The sequence below is a fragment of the Anopheles gambiae genome, chromosome 2 (genome assembly GCF_943734735.2).
Source record: "Anopheles gambiae chromosome 2, idAnoGambNW_F1_1, whole genome shotgun sequence".
NCBI classification, from domain to species: domain Eukaryota; kingdom Metazoa; phylum Arthropoda; class Insecta; order Diptera; family Culicidae; genus Anopheles; species Anopheles gambiae.
The window spans coordinates 38,447,993-38,467,522 of NC_064601.1; the positions used below are offsets into that span (position 1 = coordinate 38,447,993).

Below are 19,530 nucleotides of genomic sequence, written 5' to 3' on the forward strand. Positions count from 1 at the left end.
ATAGGGCGCCGACGATAATGTAACCTTTTTCTTTTCTTTTCTATAGCGCTGCTGGCAACCGTTACCCGTCGGCCGGAATTCACGACCGTTCGAGCGCATCGTGCAGGTTGCCAATTCGCGCGATGACGCCCCGTAAAAGCGATGCCCTAATGCCTCTAGCCCACCGGCAGACGCTTGCCAACTTCACGGTGCAAGACGCATTTGAGTTGGAGCATTCGTCTGCTCAAGAACCTTGCACCACCATTCAATGCAAATCAAATCTTCGCTGCACCTGACGTCTTGAGAGGTTCGTTGCCGTTAATTTGACGGTCTGGAAAAGTTCTTTGTTTTGCTGGCAGCTTCCCTGGTGGGGCGCGGTAGGTTGTTAGGCACTGCAACAAGCCTCATCTCGTTGGCCCGGGCCCGGGCTGCAAAGTGTCCATTCGGGGCCGCTTCTGCTAGGTGCAATCTTGCACCACGCTGTATAATTTATTCTCGTTTTGCATACCGTTCCACCGTTTCCATGTCAGCGTAACTTTTCCGCCGTCCATTTGATTGCACGGTAAGTTTTACGAGTTCTGTTAAAAGACGATAAATTGTCTACCCCGGCAGTAGGTCGCTATTTCTCAATGCTTTCATTGCAACCGATGCGAGTATTGCCGACTTCACTGTAATACTGCATACTACTTTTCTACACGCCTTTGGATACTTTCATCCTACAGCCCGGTACCACAATGTGCCACACACTTATCAATCCACTGGTTAGTTTTTCCTCCCCACTATTAGTTAATATTGTTATGTCTTTTCTTTTGCTTCCTCCATCTCTCGCTGTTTATCTCCTTCGCGTGTCTTGCTGTGCTGCGACTCTTCTTGCGCTGATCGACGGAAAAACGGAAACCGTTGTCTAAAATTAGTCTCATCCGGTAGTCTACCTTCCGTCTACCTTCCCACTGCCGCACAGCAAACCGGCTCGCTGTTATCGTTCTCTCAGCCTAACGTCACTTTTGCACCATCCGCCGGGAACCATCCCATTTCCCATTGCAAACCTTTCTTCTTGCGCAGTGCTGTCTTTTGACCAACCATCGTTCCAGCGATCATAAGCAAGTGAGGGATGGAGATTTTGTGGGACCAAAATGTGGGACAGATGCATTCATTGTTTGATTTTACTGCGCAGCCGGAGCGACTGTAACGAACGGTAATGGTGGAGTGGATACGCTTTTACTATCAAATTTAGCAGGGCAGAAAATCGATGATTGATACGGGACGGGAGAACGCTAATGAAGACATTAGCTGGCAGGCCGTGTTTGCGATCGTGTGAATTGTACTCACTCATTAAACGATGTATTTTGGTGCTTCTTCGCTTATTTTACCTATTTGTGCGACATGAAATTTTGTATTTACCTATTGTAGCAAGCGACATGAAAAAGAAAGCTGTATTTTTTTATTATTTTCATTTTTTAAGCTAAACCAACATTAGTCTTAAAATATATATTGATGCCATTGTTCAGAACAATGATTACAGAAAAAGTTGTTTTTATTATTTCAGTAAAGAAATATTTTTTACAGAAAAAAGTGATATTACTTGCAACTATTGTTTTCAAATATTTTGAATTTGAATTTATTGCTTGATATGTTAAAGATCATGTAACTGAGTCTTTATTTCCCTCTATGATCCCTCGATGTTTACATACGAAACTGCCTTGTTAAATTCCGGTATTTGTAAGTACTACGCCGCCGCAGCCGGATTGTCATTATTTTATTAAGGGAGACGAGTAAGATCTACGAGTTGATGACTGTATCACGGGACCGCTCTATACGCTAGTATTAATGTTTAATTAGAGGATTTCCCCCGTGTTATTTTTGTAACCGTTTAAACAAATTAATACACTATATTGCATACTTTCAGGAGCTCAGTAGGACAAGATGCTTGTTTAATGAACAAAATAATTTTATTAGTTTAGCTTTAACCTTACGAACTAAAATAAAAATTTTAAATATAATTTCCCGAGTTACACGATACTGAAGGAAGGCGTTTTTAAAATGTTGACAGTTTGTAAGTCAAATCGATGTAATTTTCTCCTACAATTGTCAACATAAATTGAATTTTTGAAAAAAATTTATATCACAAAAAATCTAAATTAACTGAGTTTTTAACACGAATTGTATTAAATAAGAAATAAAATGCATAAAAGTACTATAATTTAACCAAAAATTAATGTGTATCGACTATTTTTTGGCTGAAAACATGCTATTCGACACATGGCGATAATCCGAGGTACGCGAATATCTTCGGAACGCATTACTCGCGTAATTAAGAGATATACTGTATATAAACTTATTTTCAATACGCTTTTATAAAACTATTCACGCTATTCACAAAGTTGTTTTTTTCGTTTAAATAACAGTAAATGGTATACTCCAGCTATGTTATTGCAAGTTGATTACCAATTTCAGCTTTTCTTTAAAAGATCTATTCAATTGATCGGTGATGAATCATTAGTCATTAAGAATTCATAGAAATCGATTAACAAGGTTTTTATAAATCGTACTTCTTTTAAATCTAATATCTCTTAATATTCTATTAACTTTTGTGTTCACCTAAATCAATCCTATCTGATCACCCTGTGATCGATTGCAGACCTCTCATGAGCATGAGATCCCAAAGATGCAGCAGCCACTCATCTCAGTGCATCACTTACACTCAGAGAGCTTTTCCGGCAATTACACCGTAAAAAAAAACACTTGTTGCATGTGCTGTACACTGCATTTAATGCATGTTTGAATACGCCTTGCAAGAGGGTGAAAAACTGAATGAATTATACATTTTATGAATGCAAAAAAAAAACATATGGACTCATTTCATAATTACATCCTTTCTGCGCATTTTTTCACGTGCTCCCTCTACAACACATTCGAGCTTTGCGCCACCTCTGGGATGGAATTGAATGTTCCATTCCATTTCAATTGAATAAACTGCATTTTCTTTTTGCGTCTGTAGTGAAAATAAAATCACATGGTCAATTACGCATGGCAGAAGAGCTGATGATTCGATCTTGCTGCTGGTGATCAGCGAAACGTAAACAAAGCGTAACTCAAGAGATAGTGGACAACTTTAGATGATGGTGGAGGGTGCTCACGATCAGAGAGATTCAACAGGGTTTGTTAGGTGAAGAGAAGTTGGTTTAAACATTATTGGTTATATTTATTATTTTTTGATGTTTTTATTATAAAGCAGTGAAAATTAAATTAATTTAAGTCTTGTAGCCAAGGGGTTTTCAATTCCAATTATATTTTTTCCCCTTAACCAAATTGTTCCTTAATTTAGCTTTTGTTAGAAATCTTCTAAGTCCTTCCGGCCAAGATTGCCATTAAGAATAGAATTCAATGAGGAGAGAACATAGTTTCGTACCCATTATCGCGTAAGATTTCAAACTGTTGTACTTACTAATGAAATTTAAAAATGGAATAAAATAACTAACTAACTAACTAACTAACTGATGTTTTTATTTCATCTATTCTGATCATGTTCTGTGTTTGGTTTTTATATCTTTAAATTAGCAATAACATATATTTGTATCAGGATAGGAAATGTTCAGGTCAAATTGTAATGTTTTTAACGGTTAAAATATGTTATTAACCTGTAGTTGTCGAACAATATTACTCCTCAACATGTATCATTTAATGTACTTTGATAAGTATAAAGTTGTATTTTCTCCATTTATATACAATATTTATTCATTCACATTCTTAAATAAATAAGGAAATGCTTTTTTCACAGTCCCTGCTTATATTAAAGCCCTATGCTTCAAACGAACCAAAACAAACCGACCTACACTCATGAGAGTATTGTAAACGTAAACAACGAATGTGCGCGCGCATCGCGAAGAGAGTGATTCAATGTTATTTTTTCTCTTCTCGAACGAATGCTGCTACCGCTCGCCTTTGTCCATGAGATTTACAATGTCGACAGGCCAACATAAAACCCTGCCACCGAGCGGGTCCGCGCGGTAGTTTTGCTCGCATGTCCGACGCGACTAGATCGTAGCTCGGTGAACAACGCAGTATCGCTTTCAGTAAATTATTGATAAGGTTTTGAGTGCATTTGTCTGTGTGAAGCAGTGAAGTGACGGTAGGGCATAAGGACTGCGATAAGATAAGACCTACATTATTCCAGAACAAAACCAAACACTCCATCGTGATCGTTTGTGTTTGGTGATTCGGTTCGCATTCGCTCTTCAGAGTCACTGTAAGCTTATCGTGCATCTGCGTGCTTGGAGCAGCAGTTGGGTAGCAGTAAAGCTTCTAGAAATTGCCCGACCATGAGGAACCGTCTGATCGATCAGGTAAGCAGTTTGCAATCGTGAATTCTTGCCCCGTGATCTTGCACCCAACCAACGAACACCATTCAGGCACCTAAAATTAGAAAACCGTGTGCAATTTAACGGACAACACCGGTCCGCGGGACCGTACCGTGGAGAACGGTTTCGGTGGCCAGCGCAACAGGATTGCGCAGGAATTAAAGTTTGAACACCCGCGCGTGCAAAGGAGACGACCATTCGGGGTTGGCGGGGTTTTGCGTATTTCAGTGCGGAAATGTTAAACGTGTTTGCCGAATCTCAACACGTGTAAACCACTCGAGCTCATCGGTGTAGGTAAGGATGGCGTTGATACACAACAACGTATCCCAAAACATTCCACCACTTTCGGCACGTCAGATGGACGTGCTAAAATTAGGCGTCTTCGTGTCACCGCAGACTGCTACGAGTCTTTTCACTTTTCACACTCCACCTTGAGCGTTGAGGCGACCTCTCAAACACCCGCCAGTGGCCAGCTTCCAGTGACATAACTGCCAAATTCGTTCTTCGCAATTGCTTCAATCTGTGTTTGTGTCAAACCGGGCCGGGCAAGACAGACAGACAGACAACAAAGCAACGCGGCAAAGTGGATTTCCTTTTTTGGATGACCGAATCACTGGGCGTGACCGTATAAGGAAAACCCAACTATAGTACCACCGCATCCCGCCGCTTCGGACAGCTCCGCTCGCCGTCCCTGCGGTGTTCGGGTTGGCGGTGTAATAATAATTGAATTTTAATGAACTTACCTTGCCAACACACCACGCGCGCCTGCCATTACCTGTCGCACGCTGTGCCGCTAACGGTTTCCGGCGCTTTCGCCATCCGGCAATGGATCCGTACTGGGCCGAGGCCGCCTTAACGCATTAAACCGTTGTGTGGCTTTCCCAAAACTAACAGAGAGCGAGAAGGATAAAAAAACAAACACACACACAGTGTTGCGAGAGATTTTTCCACGCCGCAACCGGTCAAGAAAAATCAGATCAGATGGGCTACAACAAAAGCAATAAAACGTGAACAAACACACGCGCACGCACAGAGCCAGATTTTCATCATCAATGGCCATTGGCCGGCACCGGACGCCAATGAGTCAATGAGATGGCTCAGTCGTCGCCTGCCTTTCATCCCACCCTTTTCATCTCGGTCGGTGTGAAGAGAAGCGTGCAGGTGAAAATATATTTCCTTCGCACCATATGTGTGCATTTTCACGCACTTGCACGCGCGCCGTACCGTTTCGTGCCGGTCGCCGCCGTACCCGGTGGTTTATGCGCACGCATTCGCATTCCTTTCCTACACCCGGCATACGGCAGCGCGCGCACGTTCACACACTAACACCCGCGAGGGGTGTTGTTGTGGGGCGATCTTGTTAGAAAACCGGGCAAGCAAGTGGGTGTGTGGGCAGTGGGATTTGTCCATGATTCACTCTATTTATTTGAATGCCAGCGGTGTGGGGTGGATAGTGGCCAGAAGCATCTGGTCGGTGGGTCGACGGATTCAACCATTGCCGGGGCTTGTTGGTGTATTGAGCAACAGGGTGGAAATCATTAACGATCGGCTTGAGGAAGTGTTATTTTCCGTCCACTTGTTCACATTCAGGGTGGCATGATGAAACGCCATCTTCACCTCCACTTAGGGTGTATTGGAGCAAATAGTTAAAGACGTGCCAAACCGACAGTGGGTAGGGTGTGAGGGTGTGTGTTCTTGACAATTTATTCTACTTAAGCGGTGGGTGTTCTACGCTTGCGACTTGATCTTCAAACACATCCTGCCAAAATGTAGATTGTCAGTGACGGCATTAAAGGGCATCTGTTTGTACTAAACTGATCAAGCTGATGGTATCTATTTAAACCAAAATTTATATGTGAACACACCGATTGGGTGAAGATCTAAAACCAATGCAAAACAGTCGAATAAAAGACTATTCGCCTTATTGCTCTCTTTTAGTTTAGAGTGACCTTTTGAGAATTGTAGATCAGTCAATAACATATTATCCAAATTTAGATATAATGTATCATTTCTGAGGTCTTCTTGTTTTATTGGTCTAACGAAAATATACGATTGCTTCTTTGAGACCTCTATCTTCCTTTAGTTTTTAAAATCTTTTGTTTTACTTTTTTCATGGTTGAACCGTGATCAGTAACCAATGAAACGTTAAATTCGGATTAAAAGGTCTTCAGAGGTCTTAGAACGAACCAAATTGAAAATAACCAATTTGACGGTATCCATTACTATCTCTTAGTAAAAATCCAATGAATAATCCACGTATTTGCGGAACGTGACATACAATCTACGTCACGAACTTGGACGCTTCTTCAGCAAACCAAAATCGGTTAACCGATTACTAACGATTCGTCAATTTAGCACATTACCTCAACCAAACAACCGCAACAACAACAACAACTGCAACACTGCACACTCAGTCACATTCTTTCGCGATTGCTCACACAACCACACTGTATGACACACAGACACACACACACAAATATAATACACAAAAACGAACATCTTCCCTTCGCTGGTCGCGCTGGCCGTGTACAAAAAAGGCAAACCAACCAACATCCTGTAGAGAGCGATGACGATAAGTCACTTTCGGCTCCTCCGCACGGTATTTCGAGTGGCGGGTGAGTTTTTAATTATAACACAAAATATTATCCGCATACTGCGGTGTCCCCGCCGCAATGCAACTCCGCACCCCGCCAGCATGATGCAATGCGCCGAAAATCCACTCGAAAAGTGCAATGCAAACGGCGTCCACCGCCAGCTCCGGAAAGAAGCAAAGTAACAAACACGCACACACACAGGCACGCACTTTGCGTTCAAACTAACGACGCGAAACGGCGTCCTCTGGCGAGGGTGATGGTGGTGGCGGCAGTGGTTTGGGCGATCGGCGTGGTGATCGTGAAATAAGAGGATTTTTGTTATTTTTAACCCAACCGCGAGCGTCGCCGTTTTGGTTCGAGAAGAGAACGTGGTTACTCTTCTTAGGACAGCGTCCTGCCCTGTCCCTGCGTGAGGGTGAATGGTTGCCTCATGTGTTGTGGTCGTGTTGCGCTTGTTTGTCATTACTTTGACCGAGTGGTTTCTCAGTGCGCGATCTCGGATGCGTCACCCCACCCGCTCGCTTGTACCCATCTTGAAAGAACACACTTTTATCTCACGCGACCGATGAGTAATTTCGAAAACAGGGAAAATGCACCGCACGTGACACACCAATCGTGTGGAATGTTTGTGATAATGTCTTTATCTTTCTCCCTTCCTTCCCATACAGATCCGTGAGGATGGTTTCGCCGTGATCGATGACTTTCTGACACCGGACGAGGTGCAGGAACTGTTGCAGGTTGGCCAGAATCTACACAAGGACGCACCGAAGGAGGAGCGCAAAGTGTTCAGCGCCAAGGCGGACAGCAAATCGGCCCAGAGTCGGGAGCAGTACTTTCTCGAAAGTGCCGACAAGGTGCGCTACTTCTTCGAGGAAGGTGCGGTCGGTGAAAACGGTGAACTGCTGGTTGATCCGGCAATCGCACTGAACAAGGTGGGCCACGCACTGCACACCGAACATCCGGCCTTCGAGGAGGTTACGTTCTCGGATCGGGTGAAGGAGGTGTGCTGGCAGCTGGGCTTTCGCCGGCCGGCCGTAGCGCAGAGTATGTACATCTTTAAGAATCCGGGCATTGGCGGGGAGGTTAAATCGCATCAGGACGCCACGTACCTGTACACGGAACCGAGCACCACGATCGGATTCTGGATACCGCTGGAGGATGCAACGCTACAGAACGGGTGTCTACACTTCATCAAGGGTTCACACAAAAGTGGAGTCCATCGTCGGTAAGTGGTGGTGGTTGCTGTAACATTTTGTTAGGTTCTTGCGCGGGAACTCAGTTGCAGCCAGTACGGTCCTACTTTTCCTTTGCTTACAGGGTTCTCATAGCCAATTCGATATTGTAAACTAGTTATCGGTTCTCGTCAAATGTGACTTTGGCGTCGTAAACAATCAATTACTGCGTTTTTTAGTTCCAAAACAATAAAACCCTCAAACTTGACAATGACTGTTTCATACATCATACTAGCACCAGAATAGAGTTGACTTGGACGCATTGAGGGTTTACGACGCCAAAGTCACAGTTGACGAAACCCAATAACTAGTTTACAATATCGAAAACCCTGTATCTTCACTGGATTCCATGTCAGGTACCACTCCAACGCCTTTCGTTGAATGTTATGGCATAATGTAAATGAATATCTTCTAGATCTAGACAAGTTGCAATACTGTTTTTGTACTCAACTCAGCCGATTGTGTGATGATTGAGCCATAGGTATTCTTGATCTTTGCCTTTGGTGTAACTATCGTAATTGGTTAAGGCCCGCTTAATCCATTCAAGGTGTGAGTGATAGGCCTTTATCTTTGTGATCAAGAAAATAAGTAATTTTTTTTTATGATAAATTCAAACTTTACTTATAAACAGTCATTGATTCAAGAATATTTATTTTTTTTATGTATTGCTGTCGATCATATTCCAATAATCACTTTCATTACAAGGACACTTTCCTTTTTAAGCTAAATTTCATGAAGTGGGTTTCAATCCTGCTATTTGAACGGTGAAGTTGGTGATCTATGCACCTAACGATCTTGCACTCTAAAATATAGAACTTCCCATAGAGAGGTCTTCCCGCATCAAAGCCTAGTATTAAGTCTAGAGAGCCTATGTAGAATGAGTTTATTATGCCTAGAAAGAAGATTATTAGTAGTTATTAGTACTAAGTGTTGTGCAAACCGTTATTTAATGTTCTTTTTTTCTCTTCGCCCTCCCAGATGGATTCGCAACCCGGACAAGGGCGCGGACGAGCTGCTAGTCTACGATCGGCCGGCACCACTCTACCCGCAGTCCAACTTTGTCGCCGTGCCGGTAAAGGCTGGTTCGTGCGTCCTCATCCACAGCCAGGCCGTACACCGCAGCGATGCGAACAAGTCAGACCGTAGCCGGCACGCGTACACCTTCCACGTGATCGAAACCGAAGACTGTGAATATTCCAAAGAGAACTGGCTGCAACCGGCCGAGGATCACCCGTTTCCGGTGCTGTACGAACGGAAATAAGGAAAAATGGCCGCCGCAATACCAAACAGTGCAACAATGCAAACGATCGATTCCAGCTGGCGACGATCGTTTTAGAGTTTAAGATGTTACTGTTCCTGCTCTACTCTGAAGCTCAGGTGGAATGAATTGTCTCTCTTTGTGTGTCTACGGTATATGTAAATCTGTGTGCTTGTGTTTGTATAGTTACTTTTTCCTACCCTACGGCCCCCTATACCGCTACACTCCACAACTTTCCAACACCCTTTTCTCCGTGCCATAGATGTTTATTTACACTTGGGCGTGCGCGATCGGGCTCTCCGGGATTCCTTTGTTTTACTCGCTTTGAGGCGGCTTATGTTAGAGCTCCTATCCACGATCAGCCTGATCGCAAAACGCAGAAGAAAAAAAAACTCAAAGCAAAGGTAACTGCACCGGTATAAAGTACGTAGCAAAAAGGTGAATAAAACAACTATTAAATTGCTAATTACATCAACTGTTGGTTCTCTCTCGTGAAGTTTTCCCTTGTCCGCCCCTTTCGAACGGAATGCCATGGTCACGAATCGGTTGCGATCGGTGATCACTGAAGAGGAAAGAACTACAAAGCAGCAATCTTTCATACCGGGCAAACACTTTTCCCCTTTTTTTCAGTGATAGATAGAGCCATTCGGTTAAATTGATCGGAGCCATAAGATAGTAGGAGCATGATTGTTATGATTTATTTAGTGCCGCGTTATTGAGTGGACTAAGTGGCCACTCAAACAGTGCAATTTCCAATGGCTTGCCTGCTATTTCATAGCTTTTAGTTCGTAAATATCGCCCCGCTTCTGACGCAGGATCGGTATCTGCTGCTTAATCTCGCCGCACATCTTGAGATCGATGTCGGTGATGAGCAATTCTTGCTCCTCCTTTGCCCGACACAGCACCCGACCCCAGGGATCGCACATCAACGAATAGCCGTACGCTACGTACTCGGTCGTTGGGTCGCGGGCCGGCGATACCAGCGCCACAAACATCTGATTGTCTAAAGCTCTCGCGCGCCCCAACAGATCCCAGTGCAGCGGTCCCGTGTACGGATCGAACGCGGACGGGAAGATCATCATATCACAGCCCAGCTGTCGGTAGCAAGCCGCCAGCTCGGGGAACCGCTTGTCCCAACAAATGCCAAGCCCAATCTTCAGCGATCCGATCGAGAACGTTGCCAACCGATCGCCTGCGGTCAGTGCAGCCGACTCCTGGAAGGTACACTGCCCCGGAATGTCCATATCGAACAGATGCAGCTTCCTGTACTTGCACAGCAGTTCACCCTTGGGTCCAAACACGGGACAGGTGTTGTACAGCCTGGTGCCCTCGCGCTCCGGATATGTACCACCGACCAGATAGACGCCGAGTTCCGCCGCCACCTTCGCCAGCGCTTGGCTCGTTTCACCGCGTGGAATTTCCTCGGCATGCCGCCCAAACTCGGCCGTACTGTACGGGGAGTTGAAACACTCCGGTAGAATGATCAACCGTGCACCGCGATCCTTCGCTTGCCGAATCTGGCTGATCGCATTAGCAATGCACTCCTGCTTCGTCGGACGACCGTACAACTGCACCAAAGCTACGCGTAGTGTGGACATCTTTGCCTATGATCGGACCAGCTGGAAGGTTCCCGAGCAACTACCGATCAGGCCCTGGGGATGGTTTATATACACAGACGACCCCCTGGGAGAATCCACCCAAACAGGCTTCAGCGATATCGAACCGGCCTGTGCCAAGGTTGCAGTAATTTTGCTAACGTGTTAACAAACGCGATGCACGCTGGCGCAAAGGTTGGGCGAGGTTGCACATTATGATAAGCGGTACAGCGATCGATGACGATCGATTCCGGGAAGCATACGCAATTAAGAAAAGGGATTAATCCGCTTGCTCGTTATCGCGTGAAAACTGATACGAGAACAAAATATGCACACCAATAAGCTGACAATGAAGCTGTCTGTGAGGAAATTTAATGAAATCTTACTACCAAATTCTGACACAAAAAGTGTAAATATTTACTAACAATTTACTTTTTTTAAATCGATACTATAATTCTACTACTTCAGATTGTATGCCTTCCCATCAGGCGCAATCGTGTATAATGACGCTAACGATCTTCAACAGCTAAACATCGCATTGTTTATCAAAATGTCGATCACCATTCGTACACTAGCCGTATCAGTAAAGCATCAGTAAAAGAAGAGGTGCTTCTGTTGCAGTTCAGTGAGGCATTGGGGTTTTATTTTAAATTACTATCGTAGAAAGCTGTTAGCAAAAATAACTATGCTCAAGATGAAACAAGAAGGATCATAATTTCTTTGAAGGCGATGAAAGAAGACATCGAATCTACTTGCTCGCGATCCCCGAAAAGATAGAATATTCATAGGTAAATTGAACTTATTTTTACTATTAGTTAACAAAATTTGTGTTGTTTTTTTATCTTAAGAAGATGTCCATCTTACAGTATTATAAAACTACATACGTAAAACATTAGCAGGTATCATTTTTGAATTATTTAATTTTAATAATACTTAAACGACAAGACAATTAAACCACTTTCCTCGCACTAGTGCCAATCGATAGAACTGAAACCGTTCAATATTCTTGTCTGCACAGAACAATCAATCATGCCTTTGACATTTCGCCTGCCATCTTTAACCGTCCGCTTCCCTAATTTGCATCTTCATCATCCCATCGCAGGCACGACCATCATCACCTCGCTCTCGCTTATCGATAGAGAGCACGGCAATAAACAGCTGCAGCCGTTTCATCGTGCGTAACGTCAAAACAAATCTCAGCCCTATACGCCCGGTCACCCGGTCGCCGTATGGTTTCCGGGGGTCAAACCAGCCAAAGCTGATAGCGTGTGCCGTCCTGGGATCCATGCGATCGTAACCCGCGAACGAACAGATGTTGGTAGTGTTCCTGGCGTGCAAGCTGCACCGTTATTAGTTCGGGAACGCACTTGACCGTGAGAGGCCGTCCAGAGCGGCAGCAGTCGTGTGTGTGTGTGGTGTACCGAAAAGTGCAGTGACTCGATCGATCAATAGCAGCGCAGAGAGTGTAGCCACCAAGATGACGATCAAGATCGCGCTCATACAGTTGCGGGTGGTAGATTCCAAGGAGAAAAACCTTAAAAATGCCATCGATCTGATACGCATCGCGAAGAAGGAAAAGGACGCAAATGTGGTCGTGCTGCCGGAGTGCTTTAATGCGCCGTACACCGCAGATACGTTGCTAAACGTGGCGGAGGAAATTCCTACCGGCGAGACATGTCGCGCACTGTCGAATGCTGCGCGCGATTTCGGCGTACACGTCGTCGGTGGATCGATAGTGGAGTCGTGCAGTGGACGGCTGTACAACACCTGTACCGTCTGGGGCCCGGAAGGTGACCTGGTGGCAACATATCGAAAGGTGCGCCCAAAACACCCAAAAAACAAACGTCCACAACAACGCAGCGCTTTAATTTGTGTATGATCTTTCGGTGGATTTTTCCCCCCATCCTACAGGTGCACCTGTGCGATTCGAGCCTAAGCGGAAAGATGACCGTGGCCGAGACGAAGCTGTTTACCGCGGGCAGCAAGTATGCCACCTTTACCGTCGGCGAAACGCGCATCGGCCTCGGCATCTGTTGGGATATGCGGTTTGCCGAGTTTGCCACCGCCTACCGTACGATGGGCTGCGATCTACTGATCTACCCGGCCGTCTGTGATGTACCGACGGGCGAGCAGCACTGGGAGCTGCTGGCGAAGGCGCGAGCCCTGGACAATCAGGCGTTTGTGGCGTTTTGCTCTCCGGCACGGGATACGCACGCGAAACTGATCCCGTACGGGCATTCGCTGGTGGTCGATCCGTGGGGCCGCATCATTCAACGGGCGACCGAATTTCAGGAGATCGTTGTGGCGGATCTGGTACTGAAGGAGCTGACCGACGTGCGCAAGCGGATACCGGTGTTCGAGCAGAAGCGCACCGATCTGTACGACCTGAAGGTTGGCTGCTCGTAATGTCGGACGCGTAATTTCCCGAACATTGTGTTTGTGATTGCGAATCACGCCACACGACACGAACGGCCAGAAGATCCTATATGTATGTGTGTATGTGTGTGTGTGTTTTTGCTTCTAATTTAAAGATCAGCCATTTGGTTGTTGTGTGGTATGGAACGCACCCAGGTTTTTTTTTTTTTGTTGTAAAAGTCAAATATGAAACAATCTTTTCGATGCTTTTATTGCTACTTTTTCGTTTTACTGATAATGAATAAAAACATTTTTACGCTTCTACTTGAGATGCAGTGTGTAATCAGAGATGGAAGTTATATTCAGAAAGGAAGAATGAGCGGGAAACGTGTTCACACGCGGCTCAGGAGTGATTATTCGCTGTGTATTGCAATACATCATGCCAGATTATAATAGGTGATCGCAAAGGCATTGTTCTACTGATTTTTTACTGTCTTCAATCCGTTCATATTGAGAAACAGCTACCAATAAAATATGTAAAATCAATAATTTCCTGAGTACTAAAAGGATAGTCGTACGTAGACTATCGCTGTGTTCACTATCAGAAAGAAAGAAATAAATAACAAAATTCCCTCAAAATTAATCTTGGCTGAAATTTGCAACATCATCCCCTATTTGAACTGCAATTGGAACGACAAACTCAGAATAATATGATAATCACCAGAGCTACGACAGAAGAAACAAATTTGCTAGTATCTCGTATACAACCGTCTTTTCGTGAACTCTTTTAGTAGCGCTAAAATCCGCCTCAGTCAACGCAGTGAATTGCTGGCGGAAAACCGAACGTGCATTGATTCCCATCCGAATCGTTCCACCTGTTGCTAATTTCCGAACTGCTCAATTGTGTGGTAAACATAAGACTGAAAGGATAATGTAATGGGTCGCTGATAGTCTATTGGAGTTTCGTGCTACAATCGTCAAGTGTTTTAACCTAGAGACAAGAGTAGTGACTCCGGAAAGTAGGTGCAACGCTCCAAGGTCTGGTTAAAAGTAACCGAGCCATGACTTTGATGATTCTGCCCGAACGGCTTCGGGTGGAACCGTGGGTTTAAATTAGATGGAATCGGATACTGAGACAATTGGCCTAATAATAAATTATAACGGGCTCCACTCGGATCACTCGATCATCTTCCTGATCAGATCTACAGTAGAAGTCGCTACAGTAGAGGTTTTTACGAGTAAACCAAATATGAAACTGCTTTAACACTATTGTCGACGAATATAAGCTGAATTGAAATACAGGCGTCCCCCGAGTTACGACGATTCGCAGATACGACAATTTTGATTTTGATAGTTAAAAGATGACATTGAGACGAAATTTATATATATTTTTTTTAATTTCTGTGCAGATAACCTTTACAAACATATTTCCTCAAATTCCACAACTCCCCGATTTTGAATATCTATATCGTTTAAACGGCTTTTAGAAGAAAATTTATTCATTATCGTACATTATTTTAAATAAAATATACGATTTCATAGATTCCGACTCTTCAATTTCGTTTATAAACTTTATATACACAGATATTCGACATACGACTATTTCGATTTCGACATTTTTTCGGTCCCAAATACAGTCGTATCTCCGAGCATTCCGATAATTCTGACAGAATCGACGAAACCTACTAGGTTCGACCTTTTTAACCTAGTTCCAATCGTTTCGCTTAAAAAACGGATCTAGTTCCGACAGAACCTACTAGATTCGACATTTTGAACCTAGTTCCGATCGTTCCAATGAAGGAACGGAACAGACCCACTAGATGCACTATTTTACACCCCGAACAAAAGAATAGTAAAAAGAGCAAATCACCGCACAGCTTCATAGCTGGCCATGAAAGTGAGTCATATAAGCGCTCTTATTAGACGCCGTACAACTATGGTCGCCATCGTATGTCGACATTATGTTGAATGGGTTTTTATTTGATAACACCACCGATGTGTATGTCAACATCCAAAGTTTTAAAAACAGCTGATGAGTGTATCTCAGTGGTTAGTTGCATCGAATTTAGTGGACCGTAACATTTCAGTTGGAAAGAATCCCGAAGTGTCTAGCAACGCGAACCATAAACTGCACCATTTCTTCTCTGTATGTAGCTAATATCACGCTTAATAACAAATAAACATTTAAAGCTTTAAATTCCAGTTCTCTGTGCTCAACCCTGACCCGGAAAGTTTGTGCAATTCATCCCAACCTTCAGCGCACTGCGTAAATGAACAGGATGGCACGCGGTAAGACCAACGCCACCGCATCTTACCGCAAACCGATTGCGCAGAAGTAACGCTTCCCTTCTTTGCTGCCCTCTTTTTACAGCCGGTTTCCGAATTGCTCTGCTTCAGCTAAAAGTCGGAGCCGACAAGGCACAAAACATCGAAAACGCGCTGGCCAAAATACGCTCCGCCGTGGCGGACAAGGGTGCTCGCGTGGTAGCGCTACCCGAATGTTTCAACTCCCCGTACGGTACGCAACACTTTCCGGCGTACGCGGAAGAGATACCGTCCGGTGAGACGAGCCGCAGCCTGGCGGCAATCGCGAAAGAGCTCGGCATCTATCTGATCGGCGGTACGATTCCGGAAAAATGCCGTACGGACAGCAAGCTGTACAACACCTGTACGGTATGGTCGCCGGAAGGGTCCCTGCTGGCGACGTACCGCAAAATCCATCTGTTTGACATCAACATTCCGGGCGGGATTACGTTCCGCGAGTCGGACGTCCTGACCGGCGGCAGCACACTGGCGACGGTGGCCATCGACGGGGCGAAGGTTGGCCTTGGCATCTGCTACGACATGCGGTTCGACGAGCTGGCAAGGCTGTACCGCAATCAGGGCTGCGATATGTTGATCTACCCGGGCGCGTTCAACATGAAGACGGGCCCGCTGCACTGGGAGCTGTTGGCGCGGGGCCGTGCGAACGATACGCAATCGTACGTGGCGACCATTTCGCCGGCACGCGACCCAGCGGCCGGGTACGTTGCCTGGGGCCATTCGATGGTGGTCGACCCGTGGGCGAAGGTCGTCGCCGAGGCGAACGAGGAGGAAGCGACCGTTGTCGCCGATGTGAATCTCCAGACGGTGGATGAAGTACGGGCACAGATTCCAATATTTAGCCAGCGGCGCACTGACCTGTACGCGACGAACGCACTGGAGCAGTAGTGCTGTGAATGCCATATTGTAAAAAAAACAAAACGTTGTTGAAAATATACAGACATGTTTTATGCATTTTTTTAAACCTAACATACGATGGTTGCGGTTTGATAGCGGTCACGATACTGCTACCTCTAGATTTAAGGCAACATTCTATCATTATTCCTCACTTTATCACGAAGGGAGATAAAGAAAACCGCACATAGATATGATGGTGTGTTATTTTACCCTGGCTGATAACGATTCAACCACGCAAGGGCTATTTGTGGAATCAATATTGCTAGCATCCGTACACATCATCAACCATGCAGCTTACAGTGATGCGGCCCTACCAAAACGTTTTGATTTTCCTATTGGTTCTGAATTTTACCCTACATTGCGATGCAAGCTGCAGTTTTGGATTGGGAGAACGAGTCCCTGGTAAGTGAAATTGAACATCAGCCACACCACGACACAGCTAAATCCGTTCTTCTCAACCCGATTTTTCGAACATCGTTAAGGTGAGCGATTGCTGCACACTATAACCATTACGAAAGGACCCTATGAGCTTGATCAAATGATCGAAATGAACCTTGACTACCGCGTAAGTCCGCTGCAGAACGAGGAAATCACCTTCATACAGCTCGACGGTACCGCCGATGGGGGCTGTTCCGCCCTCATAAGCAACAGTGTGGACCGTAGAAAGCAACTGCTCGGAACAGTTCAAAGTGCCCGCCCGGTAAAAGATTTCACCCTCACGGTGGCCATCCACGGTATTATGAGAATAAACGCACAGTAAACGCAGCAACTGAAGGTATGAGAGAAGAGGCTTTATTTCCGCATCCGACGTACATTTAAACGAAATATTCCATGTTAAACTCAACCACCGAGCAGGGTGTGGTGAGCTCGAACGCTTGCAGCACCGTAGGGTGCAGCACACCAATGCGCCCGATGGCCGCCCCCTTGTACAGCACGCTGGCGCAGCGCCCCGGGAAGTAGGCCGGATCGTCGCACGCCTGCAGATAGTAACCGGTCTGCCTATCCCACGGCACCTCGAGCAGCTGCATCACGCGATCCAACAGCCCGTGCACCACCTCAAAGCCGGCCGTTTTGTTGCAGTTGATGGCGCACACGCGCCGCTCATTCTTGGCGCCCACCTCCGACTTGCTGTCCGCCAGCACCACGTCCGACACCTCGAACAGTTTCAGGGGCAGTGGCATTTTACGATTGGCGGCCAGCGTTTTCAGCAGACCCGGTATCAGCGTAGTACGCACCACCTGAAACTCGAGCGTCTTCGGGTTGGCGATGTGCACCGCCGGGATTTGATCGATCTGCGCATTCATCTTGGTCGCGATGTCGTCCCGCGAGCAGAGTGTGAAGGTCAGCCCCTCCGTGAAGCCGGCCTGCGCGATCTGTTCGCGCAGCTGCTCGGTCAGCTTGTTTAGCGGGTACTGCTTCGCGATGTGCATCTTGGCCGGCAGCGTCTTCGGGATGCGGTTGTACCCGTACCCGATCGCAACGTCCTCGTAGATGTCGCACGCGTGCAGGATGTCGTGCCGGGTGGGCGGCACTTCCACCTCGAGCGTGTCCGGGGCGGTCTGCTTGGTCGGCAGCAGCCGGTTCAACAGGTACGCCATCTTTTCGGCCGATTCGTTCAGCCCGATGTATGCGTTCGTTTCGGCAACGGAGATCGTTTCCTTGCGGAAGGCCAGATCCGGGTACTGTTTCGTTTCACCGGTGGCCGACACCACCTCACAGTACTCGACCGTGAACTGTTTCGCGCAGTGCGTAGAGAACATGCAGACCAGCGTGTCGAGGACGATGCGCGCCTTGGTCAGATCCGTTGCCGTACATTCGATGAACACGTTCTTCGTTTGGAGGGTAATTTTCGAATGATCCCCGTTAATGATCGGAGGAAGGGATAGTACCACCCCGTTCGCGTCGTAAATTACCGGATAGACCGGCGAGTCGCGGATGATGGGCAGGTACGTCTTGAGCTGGGCGTGCGTCGAGTAAAATTCCATCAGCTCTTCGCCGGTCATCGCCTTTTCCTGATTCAGCGGCACGAAACGAATATCCTTCGGGGGTTTCGCATCGAACGTGAACGGTCCCTGAAGCTTATCCAGATCATGCGTTCCGATGGCGACGAGTGTACGCTTGCGGCAAATGTTTTGATGCAGCTTGTCCTGCAAATCGATGAAGCTGTCGTACGAATCCTTGGTGAAGGTGATATCGCGCAGAACGGCCGCTACCGCAAACGGTCGAATCTGAGCAGTTGCCTTCGTGACGATCAACTTCTGCGGCGCGGCCCCCTTGCCGACTGGGCCGACCTTAGTGAAACGGGGAAATTTTATCCTAAAAGCAACGACAAATGATCAGCTTTATAGTCGTATCGCACGCAATATACGCAACAGTGAAATCTTACTTTCCCATAAACACCTGCAGCCCCATCACGAGCCCTTCCAGGCAGAGCAGATCGTACCGGTTGGCCGGAATGTCGATACGGTAGATGATCTCCTCCGAGGCATCCTTCGCCGCCTCTACCAGACCCTGTTCCTTGGTAATCATCTGCTTCTCCGTCGTCACCTCGTCCAGCTCGAGGCCAAACTCGAAGCAAAACTTTTGAAACTCATCATCAGCTGGAAAGGAAAGCGAACCCGGGCACCCGGCGGCAGAGCGTTAATACACATGCAGCACACCACGTTTAAGCTGATCTGGCGAAGCCGAATTACTAACTGTATGTTTTGCCGAGTGCCTTAAACAGCAGATCACGTTTTACGCCGACGGTAGGCATTTTCAGGTAATAGACGCAGAGCGTAAGTAAGTAAGTAAGTAGCAGCAAGGCCTGGATATCTGCACCGAAAGGATATTTGTTATTGCCAACACACCGAAAGAATTCGCCGATGTTGGAGAGAAACGTCAAAAAAGCCGCAACATATTGATCAGAGTGACCAGAAAAACCGATTTATCTGTATTCCT

At 46.1% G+C, this 19,530-nt stretch overlaps 6 protein-coding genes across 6 annotated transcripts; 4 read left to right on the forward strand and 2 right to left on the reverse strand.

Moving 5' to 3' along the window:
* Positions 1 to 3,816: 3,816 nt before the first annotated feature.
* LOC1274172 (phytanoyl-CoA dioxygenase domain-containing protein 1) lies at positions 3,817 to 9,890 on the forward strand. Its single transcript, XM_313252.6, has 3 exons — positions 3,817 to 4,322; positions 7,600 to 8,156; positions 9,142 to 9,890. The coding sequence occupies exons 1-3, from the start codon at positions 4,299 to 4,301 to the stop codon at positions 9,422 to 9,424; spliced, it is 864 nt and encodes a 287-aa protein (XP_313252.6). The 5' UTR covers positions 3,817 to 4,298; the 3' UTR covers positions 9,425 to 9,890.
* A 204-nt stretch (positions 9,891 to 10,094) lies between these two features.
* LOC1274176 (omega-amidase NIT2) lies at positions 10,095 to 11,019 on the reverse strand. Its single transcript, XM_313253.5, has one exon. It carries the CDS (start codon positions 11,017 to 11,019, stop codon positions 10,189 to 10,191), a length of 831 nt encoding a protein of 276 aa, XP_313253.5. The 3' UTR covers positions 10,095 to 10,188.
* Positions 11,020 to 12,037: 1,018 nt separating this feature from the next.
* Positions 12,038 to 13,700, forward strand: LOC11175773 (omega-amidase NIT2). Its single transcript, XM_003436458.2, has 2 exons — positions 12,038 to 12,832; positions 12,928 to 13,700. The coding sequence occupies exons 1-2, from the start codon at positions 12,494 to 12,496 to the stop codon at positions 13,420 to 13,422; spliced, it is 834 nt and encodes a 277-aa protein (XP_003436506.1). The 5' UTR covers positions 12,038 to 12,493; the 3' UTR covers positions 13,423 to 13,700.
* A 1,662-nt stretch (positions 13,701 to 15,362) lies between these two features.
* LOC1274168 (omega-amidase NIT2) lies at positions 15,363 to 16,662 on the forward strand. The gene is made up of 3 exons (XM_313255.5): positions 15,363 to 15,517; positions 15,575 to 15,660; positions 15,743 to 16,662. The coding sequence occupies exons 2-3, from the start codon at positions 15,642 to 15,644 to the stop codon at positions 16,579 to 16,581; spliced, it is 858 nt and encodes a 285-aa protein (XP_313255.5). The 5' UTR covers positions 15,363 to 15,517; positions 15,575 to 15,641; the 3' UTR covers positions 16,582 to 16,662.
* A 121-nt stretch (positions 16,663 to 16,783) lies between these two features.
* Positions 16,784 to 17,359, forward strand: LOC133392293 (uncharacterized). Its single transcript, XM_061652917.1, has 2 exons — positions 16,784 to 16,992; positions 17,073 to 17,359. Exons 1-2 carry the CDS (start codon positions 16,878 to 16,880, stop codon positions 17,348 to 17,350), a joined length of 393 nt encoding a protein of 130 aa, XP_061508901.1. The 5' UTR covers positions 16,784 to 16,877; the 3' UTR covers positions 17,351 to 17,359.
* Position 17,360: 1 nt separating this feature from the next.
* On the reverse strand, positions 17,361 to 19,488 carry LOC1274174 (phenylalanine--tRNA ligase beta subunit). The gene is made up of 3 exons (XM_313256.6): positions 19,288 to 19,488; positions 18,977 to 19,190; positions 17,361 to 18,906 (listed from the first exon to the last, which is right to left on the reverse strand). The coding sequence occupies exons 1-3, from the start codon at positions 19,343 to 19,345 to the stop codon at positions 17,406 to 17,408; spliced, it is 1,773 nt and encodes a 590-aa protein (XP_313256.3). The 5' UTR covers positions 19,346 to 19,488; the 3' UTR covers positions 17,361 to 17,405.
* Between the last annotated feature and the right edge of the window lie 42 nt (positions 19,489 to 19,530).